The sequence below is a fragment of the Daucus carota genome, chromosome 8 (assembly GCF_001625215.2).
Source record: "Daucus carota subsp. sativus chromosome 8, DH1 v3.0, whole genome shotgun sequence".
Classification (NCBI taxonomy): Eukaryota; Viridiplantae; Streptophyta; class Magnoliopsida; order Apiales; family Apiaceae; genus Daucus; species Daucus carota.
In genome coordinates, this window is record NC_030388.2 from 22937143 (window position 1) to 22955745 (window position 18603).

Genomic DNA, 18603 nt, shown 5'->3' on the forward strand with positions numbered 1-18603 from the left:
CCAAAATTAGGGTTCTAATTAGTCATCACTTTTTTTCTCTTCCACCTTCATCCTCTTTATTAATTAATCATCTTCCTTTTTTCATCTTCCGTCTTCTATCTTATTTATTGATTTTATTGATAAAATCATGATCTAACCCTTTTTGGGTGAGTCCTTGGTCAGTGCCTTGTCATCAAGGTTGTTAGTCGTGCTCATCTTTTTGGGATGTTTGTGTTTGTTTTGATATTTTGGTGTGTTTTGTTATGGGTTTCGATAACGCTTGTAAAAAAATTTTACATGGTACTTTGGGTGATCCGTAATGCTTGTATCAAATATGGCACGGTGGTGAATATCGTGAGAGCTCATCTTTCAAGATAAAAAATTGTTCATGTTTTAAGGTCATTTATTGATTCAATATCAGTTAATGTAACCGATAATTTTGAATATTACACTACAGATACAGATACTGTTACGTCCCTAGCTGATGTAAGCTCAATATTCGATTGTATATTTAGATATTCAAATATTTTAGTTATGATAAAATAGAACTCTACAGTTCTGAGGGGTAGTTAGTCTCTGGAGCGGGACGGGTCGTAATCAGAATCGAGTTTAAGGTATTATTTTTGATATGAATATGTTTAGTCGAGTGTTGTAACTTGTGATGAATGTGTACTTTCAAATATTATTTTGTTATTGATTCAATTATGTATTTTTAGATGAAAAAGCAAATACTTTTATTATTATTACCAACATTTATTTGTACATATGAATATTATTTTTATTATTAATATTTTTCGATGAATAAAAAAAATCATTAATAATGATACTCATACCCACATCTCACCCTATGTTTCGAGAAAAGTTCTAACCAAACACTAGGGGTGTATTTAACTAGGATTTCAATGAATTGTTTTTAATTTGTGAATTTCACTGAATTGTATTTGATTTTAATCTGGTGCGGATTCTTAATAAAATATCGTAGAATTGACATAGATTTTTTAGGATCTAAGTATAATGTTTCGAAATCTTATGAATTTTGGCTAGATTTCAAAAAACTTATAATACAATGAACAATCCTGCAAAATTCATCAATATATATATATAAAGGAGGATGCGAGCATCTCTAGAATTGTTCGATTCAGTCTTCTGATTTTTCTTAAATTTCAGAGAGAAAATATAATTATAATTCAGAAAATTAGGTTCAAGAATTCTAAAGGTAATATGACTCTTTTCTTATTAAATTCTAAAGGTAATACTCTAGAATCTAGAAAAAGAGTTCTAAACGTAATACAATTCTTTTTCTTATTTAGGAATCATAAGGTAATACAATTCTTATTGTTAATTGTATATTAATATAGAAATTATTAAAAAATTACAATTCTAAAAAATCTAGAAATCCATTTAATTTTTCCTAATTTTTTGTTTGTAAATTAATATACAAATTATTAAAGAAGTACAGTTCTTATTATAAGTAATCCACTAAATAGATCATCGTACATGTTACAAAAACTCATGTACATAAATGCTACCGCAATTTTAATAGAGGATGCAGGGCGGTGACGTGATGTCTCTAGAATTGTTTGATTCGGTGTTATATTTTTTTTTAAATTTTGAATAGAAAATAAAATTATAATCTAAAAATTATGTTCAAGTATTGTATAGATAAAAAGATTGCAAAGATAGTACAACTCTTTTAACTATTTAGGAATCATAAAAAAGTAGAATTATATTTATTCAAAATAACAATTATTGAACAAATATAATTGAAAAATACAATTCTTATTTTCAAAAGTTATAAAATTTATAATCTTATTTTATTAATTTTTTTCAAATTATATATCTAAAAATAAAAACCAGCATCTTCCATAATCTTAAATTGTCTAAACATGTTTGTAGCACTAAATTCACGTCGTTCCATCGTGACTAAAAAGATAACATCTCTATCATGAAAACATTCTTTTGAGATCTCCGCAACCTCATTCAAATAGTATGCATGGACTTACGACCGGTCTCAACAATAGTTCGATTCAGTCTTATAATTTTATTGAATTTTGAACAATAATTTTTTTTTCTTATAATTTCTTAAATTTTGGATTGAAAATATAATTATAATTTAAAAAATCAAGTTCAAGGATTCCAAAAGATAATACAATTTTTTTTTGATTCTAAAAGTAATACAATTCTTTTTTTATTTAGGAATCCTAAAAGGAATAGGGTTATATTTATATAAATTAACAATCATAGATAAAATACAATTTATATTTAATACTTGGAAAGTAATACGTACAATTTTTATTTTCGATTTAGTCTTATAATTTTCTTAAATTTCGAGTAGAAATAAGGATTGTAAAGATAATAATCATTAAAAAACTAATAGCAAAAAATTAGAACCATAAAAAAATAATAAATTTTAACTAATAAATAGAAATCATAAAATAAAAATAATTAATAAAATAAAATAGGATATATAAAATAGGAATCATATATTGATTTTATGATAATGTAAATGATTCTTGATTAGTATTGTATTTGACGGGCACGGGAGGCGGCCCAAACTAATTATTATCTAAAGAATAATAATTTTTCAATTAGTATTATGTTTGAAGTGAAAGTCGCTAAAATAATTTTTTTATCTATGTTATAATATTTTTTTTGTTAAAACAGGACCACGACTCAAAATAATTTTTATCTAATTATAATATTTAATTTTATCATAATTAGGATAATTTTTATATTTATTAAACTAACGATCATAGATAAAATACAATTTATATTTAAGATTTGTAAGGTAATAAATACAATTTTAGTTTCGATTTGGTCTTATAATTTTGTTAAATTTCAAGTAGAAAATAAAGGATTGTAATGATAATAATCATTAAAAAAACTAATAGCAAAAAAATTAGAACAATAAAAGAATAATAATTTTTAATTAATAAAAAGTAATCATAAAATGAAAATAATGAATAAAATAAAATAGGAATTATATATTATTTTTATGATAATGTAAATGATTCTTGATTAGTATTGTGTTTGACGGGAACGGGAAGCGGCCTAACCTAAATTTTATCTAAATAATAATAATTTTTCTATTAGTATTGTGTTTGACGGAAAAGTGGCTGAAATAATTTTTTATCTATGTTATAATATTTTTTTTGTTAAAACCGGACCACGATTCAAAATAATTTTTATCCAGTTATAGTCTTTAATTTTATCATAATTAGAATAATTTTTATTAGTATTGTGTTTGACAGTAAGGAGACTCAAACTAATATTCAAATTATAATGTTTTGTTATTAGTATTGTGTTTGACAAGAGAGCGGCTCAAACTAATTTTGATCTAAATTATAATATTTAATTTTATCGTAAAAATATTAATTATGGATTAATATTGTCTTTGACGGAAGGGCGGTTCAAACTAATTTTGTTATTAGTATTGTGTTTGACTGGATGACCACTTTAATAAATTTTTATAGTAATTATAATATTTTTTTTATTAGTGATATGTTTAACCGGAAGATGACTCAAAATAATTTTCATGTTATTATAATATTAATTCATATTAAAATTTATACAAAATTTATAACGCCGCCGCGAAGCGCGGCTTTATTCGCTAGTTATTTTATGAAGTTCAAAAAATCTATAAGTATTTGAATACTATCAAATTTTAATGGAATTTAAACAATCCCAATAGAATACTATTGGATTTTAAAACATAATTTAAAATCCTAATTGAATACTACAATATTTTGTAGAATAATTTTAAATCCCAACTGAATATTACAAAATTCTATTATATTTTTTTAAATCCGAGTTGAATATCCTCGAATTTTATGAATGAATTTTTTTCTTCTTAAATTCTCAATTAAATACATCCCGTAGATATGATTTCTTTGATTTCATATTCATTTTTTACTTCCGATACCAACCAACCAAATCACCCCAATATATGTTTTAAAATATTTATTATAAAAAAGGATGCATTTTTATAACACAACAAAAATACAAAATTGAAACAATATTTTATTTAGATGGCAACAAGAAAGGTATGAATCTAAATGATTCCAATTTAGCAAAACATAAAATCAAGAGTTAATTAGTGCCCCGTTTGTATAGTACTAAAATTAAAAATAACTAAAAGAATCTCAAAAAGGGAACGATATCCAAACCCATTAAAACAGCGTATCCTTGAAATAAAACCCTAACACAGTCCTGTAAGAACAATCACCTCTAACTCCATCTCTACCGTCCATATTATCAATCCAACGGTCCAGATCTCTTCTCAGATCACGCTTATCAGTCTCTGTCCTGAGCTCACTCCTCTTTTTCACACACACTCGCACACTCTTAACTCTTTTCTCTATATAAAAATGTCATCTTCAGTCGCCGATCATCGAGTATCCTCATCGCAAAATTAATGATATTACACACAAAATCAGCTGTATCTATATGTTTATGACACATTGTATCGATTCATGTATTTTGATCGGTGAACTAAGTGATTAAAGCTTAAAGTTTTGATTTTGATCGGTGAATTAAGTGATTTGAGGTTAAAGTTTTGATTTTGATCGGTGAATCAAGTGATTTGAGGTTAAAGTTTCGATCTTTGATCGATTTCTGTTAAATTTGAGGTGTTTGTGTTTGGGTTTAGGTGAAATGATTACGGATAGTTATTCGAAGATGATGTCGGATATCGGAATGCGATCGATGATGCAGAATGAGGATTTAGGGTTTATGTTGAGGAATCAGGAGATTAGTGATAGGGAAAGAGATAGAGAGATAGATTTGAGTATGTATCGAAGCGGTTCAGCTCCGCCGACGGTCGAAGGATCGTTGAATGCTGTAGGTGGATTGTTGAGTGGTGGCGGCAGTGGTGTTAGTGAGGAGGAAATTAGGTCTGATCCGGCTTACATTTCGTATTATTATGCGAATGTGAATATGAACCCTAGGTTGCCGCCGCCTTTGTTGTCGAAAGAGGATGGGAGGTTTGCGCAGCGGATGCAGGGGGCTGGGAGTTCAGCTGCTATAGGTGATAGGAGGAAGATTGGGAGGGAGGATGGTGGTGATGGGAGTAGGTCGTTGTTTTCGGTGCAGATGGAGAAAGGACAGCAGCAAGGGAGTAATGGAGAGTGGAGTGGTGATGGACTTATCGGATTGCCTGGTTTGGGATTAGGTGGCCGGCAGAAGAGTATTGCTGAACTTATTCAGGTGAATTTAGTTGGTAGTAATGAATTCTTTTATTTGTGATTTGTTTCGTTATGTTTATTTATGTTATACACTGTTATCGATTTGTAACGTTGCTGATTGTTTGCGTGTTGGATTGAATTTATTACTAAGCAGTGTTGATGTATTTTGGATCTGTCATACATTATGGTTTTGTTCTTCAGCAGGAAAGTGTGGACTGTTAAGTTCATCTTCCTTTAAGTTATTACTTACACATATAACATATGTATATATTATTTTGATTGAGATTAAAAGGAATATTCTTTACTGCTACTAATGTGATCTTTTCCTGATTTTCTTAAATAACCTGTTATAGATGTTTTTGATTCAAATGTTCATCATTGATGGTTGATCTTGTTTATTTTAATTGTTACTTGTTAGTTTGAATTTAATACTTAGCTTTGTTCATACTTTCGCTACATATTGAGTATATCAAATCCATGATATGTTATGTGCGAGTTTTGTTTGTGCTTAGCGGAATAGTGTGGTTTTTTGAGTTCCTTTTCTCTCAATTACTACTTACTAGTTTCTTAATGTAACATTTTTTATGTAAAGGTATATTTGAGATTAAAAAAAATTAATTTTCCATGACCGAGTTTTTACAAATTCAGTACTAAGACTCTAACTGGTCGTACTACACAATTAATATATTACTATCTAATTATATTCATTGTCAGGTTGTGGATGTTGCATAGATTTTGGGGCCTATAGGGTGGCTGTTTATATTGTTTTCTCCTATCCCTTTAGTTAAACATAAACTTTGAATCAGTTGGGATGATTTAGTTAATCAGATATGGGACTAATTAAACTTCAGTCCAAAATTGTTTATCTGTTTTTGCTGTAGAAACCATGGATTGAATTATTGTTTCTTGTAAATTCTGTTTGACAACTCCTCTTTCTACCACTCTCCATTTTTGTTATTTCATATTAAAAAGTTGTTTGTCATATGCTTTTATGGGATGCTTTACTTCTCTTTTGTCTCTCCATAACATCTTTACTTTCACCACCCTTGAAATTAACATGCTCTTCCATTCACAAGTTTAAAATCACTACAGTTTGCATATTATTATATACTTGAGGTTCCTTTAATCAAGAGGTTAAATCTTCATGCAGGATGATACTACTCATCAGACATCTGCTTCGGGGCACCCTTCTCGTCCAACAAGCCGTAATGCTTTTGACAATGGTGTTGAACCTTCTGAATCTCACTTTGCACAGTTTAAGCAGGACTTGGCTTCACTGGATGCTGTGCATGCTTCTGCAAACATTCAAGGCCTGTCTTCTACTCAGAATGTTAATTCCTCGGTTTCACATACTTATGCTGCTGCATTAGGTGCTTCCTTGTCAAGAAGTACGACTCCAGATCCGCAGCTTTTAGCTAGAGCTCCTAGTCCTCGAATCCCTTCTGCTAGAGGAGGCAGAAGCTCTCTGGATTTACAAAATGTTAATGGGTCAATTTCATTCAATGGTGCATCTGGGCGTGTGAGTCAGCAAGCAGATCTGGTTGCTGCTTTGTCAGAAATAACTCTATCAAACAACCTTCTGGATGAAGAGAACCATGCCAGGTCTAGAATTCAGCAAGAGATCGATGACCATCAAAATTTATTCCATCTGCAGGGTGATCAGTACAATAATAAACAACATCCATACTTAAACAGGTCCGAACCTGGGCATTTGCAATCTATATCCCAGTCAGGCAAAGGATCTTATGGCTATGGGGTAAGGGCGGAACTGAACAACTCTTCTTTATTATCTGATGTGCAAGTCAATCTTCACAAGCCTTCGCTGGCATCTGCAAACTCTTACTTGAAAGGGCCATCCACACCAACACACAATAGTGGAGGAAGTTCACCTTCTCAATATCGTAATGTTGGTAGTCCGAATTCATCATTTTTAAACTATGGTCTAAATGGGCACAACATCAATCCTGGATCGCCGTCCATGCTTGGAAATCAGTTTGCAAGTGGAAGTTTGCCACCTTTGTTCGAAAATGTTGCAGCTGCTACAGCTATGGGGGACTCCAGAAGAATGGGTGGCTTGGCCCTGGGGCCCAATTTAATAGCTGCGGCAGCAGAGTTGCAGAACCTCAGCAGAGCTGGAAATCAAAATGCATTGAATGGTCTTCAGGTTCCACTTGTAGACCCATTATATCTTCAGTACTTGCAATCAAATGAGTTTGCTGCTGGCGAGGGTTTGAATAATTACATGGATCTTGCTGGAATCCAGAAAGCCTACTTAGGGGGTGTCCTTTCACCCCCCAAATCACAATATGGTCTTCCTTACCTCGGAAGTCCATCCAGTCTGACTCATGGTTACTATGGTAACCAAGCATATGGACTCGGAATGTCATATCCTGGCAGCCCATTAGGTGGCTCCCTTCTACCAAACTCTCCCTTCGGACCAGGTAGTCCTATCAGACATGGCGACAGGAGCCTTCGCTTTCCCTCAGGAATAAGAAACTTTGGTGGGGGTGTAATGGGACCGTGGCACCCCGAAGCTGGTGGTATGTTAGATGAAACTTTTGCATCCTCTCTCCTGGATGAGTTCAAGAACAACAAGGCTAGGTGTTTTGAGCTTTCGGAAATTGCCGGGCATGTTGTGGAATTCAGGTATATCTCATTGTATGCTTTGAAGGTGATGCAATTGTATATATGTATATTTATGCTTTCTTCAGAGGGTCATTGGTTCTTAAAATTGTCTGAGCAGTGCGGATCAGTATGGGAGTCGCTTCATACAACAGAAACTTGAAACTGCCACAAGTGAGGAGAAGAACATGGTTTTTGATGAAATCACGCCACAAGCACTTTCACTGATGACTGATGTGTTTGGCAATTATGTCATTCAGAAGGTAACTTGCTTGCATAGTAATTTGCAAGTATTTTTTTTCTTCGTTTAGTTAATTTTTTATGTTTCCTTAATAATGTACCTAAAACAATCATCATTAAGTTTCAGCCTTAGTTGCAATTTTCTCCTTTTTTGATCTAGTTTTTCGAACATGGAACTGCAACACAAATAAGAGAACTGGCTGATCAACTCAATGGGCATGTTTTGAACCTCAGCCTTCAAATGTATGGTTGCCGAGTGATTCAGAAGGTAAATATACTTTGCAACGTAATCAACATTGGTCTAATATATGTTTCATTTTGGGACGTGGCTCTTGGGTTTCATATCATTATCTGCTAGCCTTTTTCATACACTAAATACAGCAGAATGCATAGGAATTCAGATACATAGCATATGGTGATAATCCTGAGAGGAATTTCATCCTCTCTAATATTTAGTGGATTGGTTTTATGTATTTCATTGAAAATATTACAAAACTATATCTCAACTGCAGACTATATTATTTACTTGCTAAGCTTCTAAGATTTATGAGCTTAGTAGAAAGGGGTGACTTTTAATATACTTTTAGGAGGTCTTTGCAGAAGGAAACTAACCAGTTAACTTCTATGTCAAAGATATGTAATCTATAAGCAGAGATATAACTATATCTACCACTTGCAATAGTTGGATTATCATCACTCATGTCGAAGGTTCTGAATACTGTTTTTTGTGAAAAATGTTCACTATGCTTAAACTTTTGTTTTGGTTTTAATTTGTCAATAGTTTTTCTGCTATGTGTGTAACCTTGCTGTATTTATCCAGGCCATTGAAGTTGTTGATCTGGACCAGCAAACTAAAATGGTTGCAGAACTTGATGGCCACATCATGCGCTGTGTACGAGATCAGAATGGAAATCATGTTATTCAGAAATGTATTGAATGCATCCCTGAAGATGCAATTCAGTTTATCATTTCTATATTTTATGATCAAGTGGTGACATTGTCCACCCATCCTTATGGTTGCCGTGTAATACAGGTATTTAAGCAAAACTTATCATAGCCACCTTTTTCATCAACTTTGAAATGCTTGAAACATGCAAATATGTGTATAAGTGTATTTGACTGTGTATATGTTTATTTTCATGTGACAGAGGGTTCTGGAGCATTGCAGTGACCCAAAAACTCAACAGGTAGTGATGGACGAAATTATGCGGTCTGTCTGCATGCTGGCTCAAGATCAGTATGGAAATTACGTTGTTCAGGTTTGTAAGCTTTTCAATAAACATTCCTTTTTCTTTCAGTTATTATTATTATTAATATATTTCTAAATGATATTGTAATCTTCGTATTTTAAATTTCAAATTGGCTATATGGAGTTCTTTTAAGAAAGAAAGTATGAGTATGCAAATTCTTGTTCACTCTACTAGATGCTAGCATATTTAGTCAACTTCTTCCAGCTCTTGTTTTTGTGGTGCATATGCAAACCACTCGAATTAGTTTTATTGCTGCAAAATATGTACAGTAATATTTACAAAGCAGTATTCTACTACAATGATTCTATTGACTAAAAAGTACCGTAGTTAGTCTTATGTTCCTCCCTTTACTTCTTGTGATTGCCCTTTAAACTAGGTATCTGGATTTGTGTTGTCTGCACATTCTACTTTAGTATTTCGGTTGTTGGCAATGTTTTATTAGATTTGTTTATCCATGGAACTTGCAGTATTTCCGTAGTTAGTCTTATGGAGCACCTTTCCTTGTTGATGGTTTTCTATTTTGCAGCGTATGGTTAGTGATGTATATTTGTTTCTCAAAGTAGTGAGTCATAAGATTTCTTTGTCCCAAGTCACGTATGCTTCTGGTTCAATACTATACTGGCGTTTAGCAGCTTGATTGTTCATCTTTGGCTGCTACGACATGCATGCAAGATATTACCACTGTATTGCATTGTTTTTGTTTCAATTTGTTTGTCATAAAGCTGTGGTGCAACCTCGTCTGTATGCTGACTAGTCTTTGTGATTCCCTTGGCAGCATGTGCTGGAGCATGGGAAGCCTCATGAACGTACTTGTATAATTAATAAATTGATAGGCCAGATAGTTCAGATGAGCCAGCAGAAATTTGCTTCCAATGTTGTGGAAAAGTGTTTGACTTTTGGTACTCCAGAAGAGCGCCAATCCCTAGTTGACGAGATGCTGGGAACCACTGATGAAAATGAGCCTCTCCAGGTTCGATCAGTTTCTCATTTCACTTATATAGTTAAAGAAGCTCAATCTAAGACTCGTTTTTTAATCTAGTACACGTAACATTCCTATTTCCTGGTGATCCTTTTCTACCTCTGGAATTTTCTTTGACTTGGAATAACATATCTACAGACTACAGTAATTGAGTTAATCTACCAGTTTCTGAATTTTTTCGCATGTACTGTAAAGCATCTTTTTTGTGCTTCTGTTGTCGTGGTATATTCCTGGTTTATTGTGTCATTGAACTTGATTTTGCAACATTTATAGAAATGTAGCGACATGCAATTAATTAAAGGAGTTTTTTTTTCGGGACAAACCAATCAACTAAAGGAGTTGCTCTGCATTTTTGTTCTTTTTACGTCAGTGCGAGGCAATATTCTACCGGCTCACCAAGTGAAGTTTATAAAATTTATTGGAACCTGTATCACTCTAGCTGATGATTTATGTATAGTGCACTAGAGAGAAGTTGGTTTTTTGTTGGGTCACTTGGATGCTCCTTTTTCACATGATGTGCAAGTATATCTGTATGAAGTGTAAATTAATGGTGTTTACAATTTAAGGAACACTATAAAAGTCATAGGTGTCCTGGAAACGACTGTAAAGTGTATTGTTCGTATATTATGACATTTAGAATCAAGCTTATTCATAATTTCGTACTAGGAACCCCAGTTTGGGGTTTGCACTGAGTGTCATGCTTTCCCTTATCACAAGTCCATACAGGAGAAATAATTAATCACATTTACAGAACGAAAAGTGTATCATTTGTATATTATGACATTTAGAATTAAGCTTATTCATTCTAGGAAACCCAGTTTGGAGTTTGCTAAACACCTTAGCACTGAGTGTCTTGCACTCGTGCTTTCCCTTATCGCCAGTCCATACAGGAGCAATAAAATAATCCATCACATCTACAAACTAAAAATAAGGATGGCACTATTCTCTGAATCATATATACATAAATAACTACAGGTAATGTTTTTGTTTGAAGTAGAGCTATAGTATTGGCAAGCTCTCTCATAGCTCCTGTTATATAATGACTTTAGTTATATATCTGAGATCTAATTATGTTTGCCATTTCTGACTTCAGGCAATGATGAAAGATCAGTTTGCAAACTACGTTGTACAGAAAGTGCTGGAGACTTGTGATGACCAGCAGCTTGAGCTTATACTTAACCGTATTAAGGTTCATCTTAATGCACTGAAAAAATATACATACGGAAAACATATAGTTGCGCGTGTAGAGAAACTCGTTGCTGCTGGAGGTATTTTAAATATCCCTTGATCCTACTTTTACTTTTTATACGTTTTTCTATGAGTTGGTCTTAATGAGCTGAAATTATTCAACTTGTCATATATAACAAAAATGTAAACTGTGCCTCGTATCTTGATCTTGTGTTAATAATTGCTTATAATCTGTATATACAGAATTGTATAATTTTACAAAGTTATGAAATTTGATATAATTATCTCCCACTTATTTACAATTTGTCATGCATAATGGTTGTATAACAATATTTTGATGGCTGAATTGTGAGTGGTTTATTGCATCATCAATAGAGTACAAAGAAATTTTTAGGGGTGATTATTATCCAGAATTTCTTGTTGTTGGTAAACTTGAGTCGGTTATGTATTTTACCCTTTCATATCTACTGCAAGACTTTTGACCCGTTTTAAAATTTAAAATCTTGCAGAAAGGAGAATTGGCGTGCTGGCTTCATATTCTGCTGCTGCCGCCGCAGCCGCCGCAGCCGCTACCTAGCCTACAAAGAAGCTGTACAGCTAACTTGGTTTAATATAATTGCCTTTCTAGTCTATGTTTTCACGTTTAGCTGTGTATTGGCTCAATTTATCTGTTTATTAAGATAAATAAGAGCCAGTTGCAAATAAAATCTGTTCTTTGTAAAATGTACATTGTTAGTTTTGAGGATATACCTAGAATCAGGGTGGCTTAGCTGAGGCTAAGATGGTGAAACACACCCAATGCCCCTGCAGAGGAGATTTAAAAAAGGGTCACTGTACACAGTGGTGTAAGAAAGTGGGAGAAAGATGTAGAAGTTTGTCATCGTGACTGTACAAATGTTGTTGGGTGCATAGCATAGCCTTTGATGTTTAGAAGTGGCCAGAATTTTTCCTTAATATATGTATGAATTTGTTTAAGTTTCCCTTAATTATAGAACCTTTTCCGGTTTTCCCTGAATGCCTTGATATTTCTGGCAATTGCCTGCTTGGTTGATTTACTGTCTATGGTTTGTTTCAGAGCTTGTGTTTTATTTCAAATTTTGGAACTGAATTCCAAATTCCATCATTACAAGCAGCCTTAAGTTGTTTTTGTTTGTCGTTTTTAAAGTTGCTCATGTCGGTGGAAAAGAAAGTTTCTTACAAAATGATGGAAAGGGACTAATTTTAGGCAGCAGACTTGATATAATTCAAATTCTGGAGTACTACTCTATGATATACAACTGTTTTCCTGAATCCAAGATTCATAAAAGAGATGCGCGGCATAATTTTCACAGATGACTCAGATTCAAAATCGAGTCGACTCGAATTCTTCGCAAGCGACTCGAACTCGGCTCGAATAGGGGATATTTGTTTATTTTAACGATCAAACTCTACTCGTTATTTATGATTTTTGACGAACTCAAGTTTGAACAATAAGAATTATTTGTTTCTTTTAACTATCAAACTCGACTCGTTTTTACTTCAACACGATTCAATTATGATTTTAGAAATAAATAAATAAAATGTCTCCCAATATCATTTAGTAACACCTGATAATTTACCGTTTTTAATTTGGGAATAAAACGCTAGATCGTGCAACGTTTGGTAATTTAACCCCAACAAAACGCTACACGAAGGAGCGTTCTGTTAGGATTTACCTAACGCTAGACGATATAGCGTCACAAAACGCTAGACGATGTAGCGTTTTATATGATTATCTAAAACACACGATGTAGTATTAATAACGGATATCTTGGATGATTTTTTCAGATACAGAGAGGGAAAAACATTGGCCCTGTTTGTTTCCGAGAAGCAGAAGCAGCTTCTGACTTTTGCTTCTCTTAAACCGTTTGTGTAAATAAGTAGAATCACTTTTAAGAAACTGAGAATGCTAGCTTTTCTCCCGGAGCTTCTGTTTTTTTTCCAAACACTTTATTAACTTATTTACTTTTAACTTTTAATCTGCCTCTATAATTTAAGTAATGAATCACTTTTTTTAAGTTTCCCCAAACAGCTCCATTGTTTAACTAAAGAGGACCTTTAATCCTTCATGTATCATCGGATGAATCTTCACAAATCAAAAGTAACATAAACCCTATACCACATTTCTAATTGCTACTGATCTGCAATGGCTGCTACCTCCTCGCTGAAGAAAATGTGGGCTTCTTCAACCCTCCTCGCTAAAACCCAATTCGCTTCTTCGCTAGCTGCCGCCTCTCCCTCTACACTCTTTACCACCAGCAATCTCTCCCCCATTCGCCGCGCCTTTCCTCTCTCAGGTTGTCATCTACCTCTCTCTCTCTCTCAGTCTCTCTTCCTTCCTCTCCCTCTCTCTGTATTTTCATCTTCAGTTTGGTGCTAATTATTCCTATACATATATTTTTCACTCTTCAAGGTATTGAAATTACATTTAGATTTAATCTGATTTGTGCTCTTTTCATTTGATTGATTGAAAAAGATGTGTTTGATCTGATTTCTGCGCCGACCAAGATCCGCCTTGCATCACCATTGTTCAATGGAATTGGTTCCAGTGTCAGGCCTGGCTGGGAGGCGGATCGTATTCGTAGCTATAGTACTTTGAATGGACTCGGCAATCAGGATATGATTCGACTCGCCAAAGAGGAGGATGTTAAGGTTCCGGTTAAAAAGAAGAGTTTCACCAAAATATGCATGGTTATTAAAACTTTTGACAACAAAAATGCGGAGGAACAAACTTATCCAGCTCACCAGAATAAAATTAGATTGCCAACAAAACGATCCCTGTTTACTGTTTTGCGATCGCCTCATGTTGATAAGAAGTCAAGAGAACAATTTTTTTTGACAACAAAGAAACAGCATCTGGTCATACAAGCGGAAAGGCATGAATTGGCCAAGAAGTACTTTTGGTTGAAGCGCCACCGTATAATGGGAGCTCAATTTGAAGTCAAGTTTTTTTGCAAGACCCGTTTTCAACTTGCAAGGGAAAGAGATGGATTAAGTAATAGCCCGGAGAGCGAATTGCAGATTGAGGCTGCTCCAGCCCTAGCTTCTATTTAATGATTGGAGTTTTAGGAGGTATTGTTGTCGGACTGATTTGCTGGAGAAGTAGTATAAGCTTTATGCAATTGAGGTGGGAGTGTTGCTGATTGTGGTTCCTAAGTTGAAATCATGTTGTTTTTAATTTTTGTTGCTAGTTTATTGCTGTCTCCCTACGATTTCTAATAGTGGTTTGTCAACCCTTTAGTTGCTGTTGGTGTTTGCTCCTCAGAGTCCTATTCCTGTGAACGTAATTTTACTTAGCGAAAAAAAGAAGAAAAGAGACTGATGTTTTTCATGTGTCTATTGATATCATATGTAATATTCTAATGTCTAGGAGCAAGTAGTGATCGTTGTTCTTAGTTTTAAGTGGTGAAATGCAATTGAATCCTTTGAGATGGTGAACATGTGAATATAGATGTTACTGTTAGAATTTTGATTTCACTATGTGAGTATTACTGTGAGCTCAAATTTTGTTATGTATAATCAATGTTGTGTATCCTTTATGGTTCTTTTATATCCTAATAGCTATTTCGTGGAAATCTAGCTGTGATGCAAGTTCTGTATATTACCTACCTGTGAAGCTAAATTGATAGACTTTTATTTGAAAATTTTGTAAGCAAGAGTGTAAAAGTTGAAGATCTAGACATTGGAAATGTCAAATCTCAGACTGTAAGCTGTTAAAACAAGACATTACATATTCTGTAACTTGAGGATATCAATGTGACTCTTTCCTTCCATTTTTCTTCCCAGAGTGTATCTCAGGTAATCAAGGTACTTGATTCTTTTGAACATTCTGGGCCGATGTTCTTCGTCCACCATTGAATCTAACGGTCCAATTTCCAGTTCGTCCTCTGGTATAAAAAATGTAGCTACTGATATTCTGGGAATTTGTTGGTTTGTAACAGCTCTATGCTCTACACTTTTGTACGCCCCATTACTTAGTACCTGCAATATCATGAATGCATACAAGTATTACACGAGGTCTTGGTACCAAAGCACATAAAGAAGATCCATTGCTAGCTAAACGTGCCCTGGTCCGTGTTTTTGTGATATTGTGGACAATGTACTTATAATCGTGTGTATTCGGATGATTTTAGCTGGTAGGAGTGTCAAACGATGCTAATAATAGGTCTGACTAAACAATTATCTCCTGCCAAGAGGTTTAAAGAGATGGAGGTTTCAGTTCCCCTTGCCAATATTAATATGTTGGTGGGTTGGTTCTGCTACTTGTGAGCATGTGCAGGTTCTTCTGCCTTACCCGTGGTGGCTCTGATGGGTAATGGGCGGTTTGTGCATTGGGGCAGATGCTAGTGCATGTTGTTCGTGGTGTCGTGCTAGGTTTGATTCTAGTTGTGGGATTGCAGATAGCTTATGTATATTACAAAATAACTATACTAATAGTTCTAAGTAAAGTTGTTTGTTAAATCATTTACCTCCAGAGCATCGCCTATGTTCACAACTAATGCATTCGGAATTGGCTTTACAGGTACCCAGATTTCCTTGTTCTTAATTTGGAGGCCAGTAATGTCATCATCTTGCAAGAGTAAAGTTAAGGAGCTGGCATCTGAATGTGGACTCACACCTAGAACAAGATCAGGCCTCGCACAAGCCGGATAGTAATTCATTCTAACACCGAGTTTCATCACACCATGAATATCTTTAAGACTCTCTCTTTCCATTCCCATCAGCACTGACAAATTCTCAAAAATTTCGTCACCCACTTTCTGTAATTCTGTCGAGTACTTTTCAACTGCCTCCCTGTCAGAAAACAAAGGACAATTTGATCATATCATGGAGTTGTAATACTGCACAAGTTACTGTTTACTATGCCTTGATATCAGAAATGAATACCTAAAGCCTGTTATAGTGGTCGGCCAGTGTTTCATATTCTTATACTTCGGTGGTGCAGTGATCAAGAACAGAAGGTCATTCCAATCAAGTTTTTGCTCATCTGAGACAACATAGCCTTGCCCATATCCTTGGAAATCATTTGCTGCCATGGAATACTTCTTCTTCTCTACCAGGGGGAGCTCGAAAAATTCTGCTACAGCAGCTTTCATTGCGTGTAAGACCTTGTCTGATACCCCGTGATCTATTACCTGAGGAACACATTTTTTTATTTTTTATTTTTTAAAATTCAAGTTTACAAAAGCATACACATATACAGAATCATACCTGAAAAAAGCCCCACTCTTTGCAAGCTGTGTCAAGATTTCTCCTTTCATCTTCATCTCCATTTGCAAGCTTAGATAAATTTATGACAGGGATTTCATTAAGAACTTCAGTGGTCACCGAGTGCAACGGTCTGTCCTCGGGTTCCTGTATGTACCTTTCAGGAACACACTGAGAATCATTTCTTGCTAATTCTTGAACACTAGGCACTGGTAAAGAACTACCCCAGCCTAACACTTCACTGTCCTCCACAATCTTAACTTCAGCCTCTGAGCTCATTTCAAGTTGTTGTTTGCTTAACAATGATCACTTAAATCTTAAACAACCAATGCATATAAGTTAAACAAATTACTAATGGAATCTTTATCTTACTCTTCTTTGATATACCCATTAGAAGCCGTTCAAACTTCAGACATTCCTCTTGTTTGACATGCAAAATTGCAATTTTAAATTCAACAAGTAGCCATAAAATATAGTGGTCTACTTCTCATTTGATGCAAAACAATAAGAATCACCAGAGAATATATTCGGCACGTCTAATTCGGGAGCAACGAACAACATAAGATTTGCCATTAAACAAATCACATATCGATATTCATAACTGTAGAGTGTATGTATCAAGGGAACCTGAAAAGGTTCCGGAAAGATCTCCAATGTCAAATGACGTGATTTAGTTCATGCTATCCATACACGGAGGAGTTTTTATTTTTAAGATACACATCCAATCAACTTTCGTCAACTAAACATGTAGTTCATGCTATCCACGTGCATACATGGGGGAGCTTTTATTTTTAAGATAAACATCTAATCAACTTTAGTCAACTAAGCATTTGAAAACAAATACTCCCTCCGTTTCTTTTTTCTTTTCTTGTTTATGATGTCGGTACTGTTCATAACATGAGACAAATTACTAATTTACATCTAATCTATAAAACTAAATATAGTCATGAGTGATCTTGTTAGATTCGTATTCACGAGTACTTTAATACGGTGAAATTTTTATATTTAATGCTACTACGAAATGAAAGATATTAACGATCAAAAATGTGTGTTGGCAAACGTGAAAAGTACAAACAGGAAAAGTATTTAGGGACGGAGGGAGTACTGAATATCCAATCAACTTTTGTCATCTAAGCATTAAAGAACGAATTTTGGAACGTGGTCCCTAGCATTTCTCGTATGGATTTGTTTAAGATTCCCTTAGATATAGAACCTTTTCCCTGAATTTATTAACTTTTGAAGTGATAAAAATTGGAATTTGGTCATCATTCTCTTCTCTTGAAATTCGATTAATCACTCCCTCTCTTCCTTTCTCTATCACTGCCTACTCAACAGTTCCGAAATTCTTGACAGTCATTCCAATTAAGTTTTTGCTCATCTGAGACATCATTGCATTGTCTATATCCTTGAAAGTCATTAACTTCCATGGAATACATCTTCTTCTCTGCTAGGAGAAGTGTGAAAAATTCTGCTACAACAGCTTTCATTCTGTGCAAAACCTTATCTGACATCCTATGATCTGTTACCTGATAAACACAATTTTGTTTTTTGTTATATTTTTTTAAAAGCACACACATATAAAGAATCATACCTGAAAAAGTCCCCACTCCTTGCAAGCAAAATCAAGAATTCTCCTTTGGCTTTCATCTCAATTTGCAAGCTTTGACAAATTTATGACAGGGATTCGTCTGAAACTTGACTGGTCTCGATGTGCAAAGGTCTGTCCTCGAGTTTCTTTATGTACCTTTCGGGAACACTCTGAGAATCATTTCTTGCTAGTTCTTGAACACTTGGTACTGATCAAGAACTTCCCAAACCTGACCCTTCACTGTCCTCCACAATCTTACTTTTAGCCTCTGAACTCATTTCAAGTTGTAGCTTTGCTTACCAGTGATGATACTCTTCTTTGATATACCCATTAAAAGCAGTTCAAATA

General features: G+C 34.2%; 3 protein-coding genes across 3 annotated transcripts; 2 read left to right on the top strand and 1 right to left on the bottom strand.

Annotated features, from left to right (window-relative positions):
- Positions 1-4305: 4305 nt before the first annotated feature.
- On the top strand, positions 4306-12456 carry LOC108199187 (pumilio homolog 1). The gene is made up of 9 exons (XM_017366922.2): positions 4306-5184; positions 6313-7808; positions 7906-8047; positions 8185-8292; positions 8845-9057; positions 9173-9283; positions 10050-10244; positions 11347-11521; positions 11951-12456. The coding sequence occupies exons 1-9, from the start codon at positions 4633-4635 to the stop codon at positions 12016-12018; spliced, it is 3060 nt and encodes a 1019-aa protein (XP_017222411.1). The 5' UTR covers positions 4306-4632; the 3' UTR covers positions 12019-12456.
- Positions 12457-13505: 1049 nt separating this feature from the next.
- On the top strand, positions 13506-16598 carry LOC108199191 (small ribosomal subunit protein uS10m-like). The gene is made up of 2 exons (XM_017366926.2): positions 13506-13756; positions 13936-16598. The coding sequence occupies exons 1-2, from the start codon at positions 13606-13608 to the stop codon at positions 14511-14513; spliced, it is 729 nt and encodes a 242-aa protein (XP_017222415.2). The 5' UTR covers positions 13506-13605; the 3' UTR covers positions 14514-16598.
- Positions 15072-17051, bottom strand: LOC108203664 (S-norcoclaurine synthase 1-like). Its single transcript, XM_017372677.2, has 4 exons — positions 16671-17051; positions 16347-16594; positions 15929-16253; positions 15072-15440 (listed from the first exon to the last, which is right to left on the bottom strand). Exons 1-4 carry the CDS (start codon positions 16944-16946, stop codon positions 15186-15188), a joined length of 1104 nt encoding a protein of 367 aa, XP_017228166.1. The 5' UTR covers positions 16947-17051; the 3' UTR covers positions 15072-15185.
- Between the last annotated feature and the right edge of the window lie 1552 nt (positions 17052-18603).

Bases quoted from the DNA above. Each gene is read 5' to 3' on its own strand.
- LOC108199187 (XM_017366922.2), top strand. From the start codon at position 4,633: ATGATTACGGATAGTTATTCGAAGATGATGTCGGATATCGGAATGCGA. The intron at 8,293-8,844 runs GTAAATATACTT...GTATTTATCCAG, and splicing joins GTTGCCGAGTGATTCAGAAG to GCCATTGAAGTTGTTGATCT. The intron at 10,245-11,346 runs GTTCGATCAGTT...TTCTGACTTCAG, and splicing joins ATGAAAATGAGCCTCTCCAG to GCAATGATGAAAGATCAGTT.
- LOC108199191 (XM_017366926.2), top strand. From the start codon at position 13,606: ATGGCTGCTACCTCCTCGCTGAAGAAAATGTGGGCTTCTTCAACCCTC. The intron at 13,757-13,935 runs GTTGTCATCTAC...TGATTGAAAAAG, and splicing joins CCGCGCCTTTCCTCTCTCAG to ATGTGTTTGATCTGATTTCT.
- LOC108203664 (XM_017372677.2), bottom strand. From the start codon at position 16,946: ATGAGCTCAGAGGCTGAAGTTAAGATTGTGGAGGACAGTGAAGTGTTA. The intron at 16,595-16,670 runs GTATGATTCTGT...TGTGTTCCTCAG, and splicing joins AAGAGTGGGGCTTTTTTCAG to GTAATAGATCACGGGGTATC. The intron at 15,441-15,928 runs GTAAATGATTTA...ATGATATTGCAG, and splicing joins ACATAGGCGATGCTCTGGAG to GTACTAAGTAATGGGGCGTA.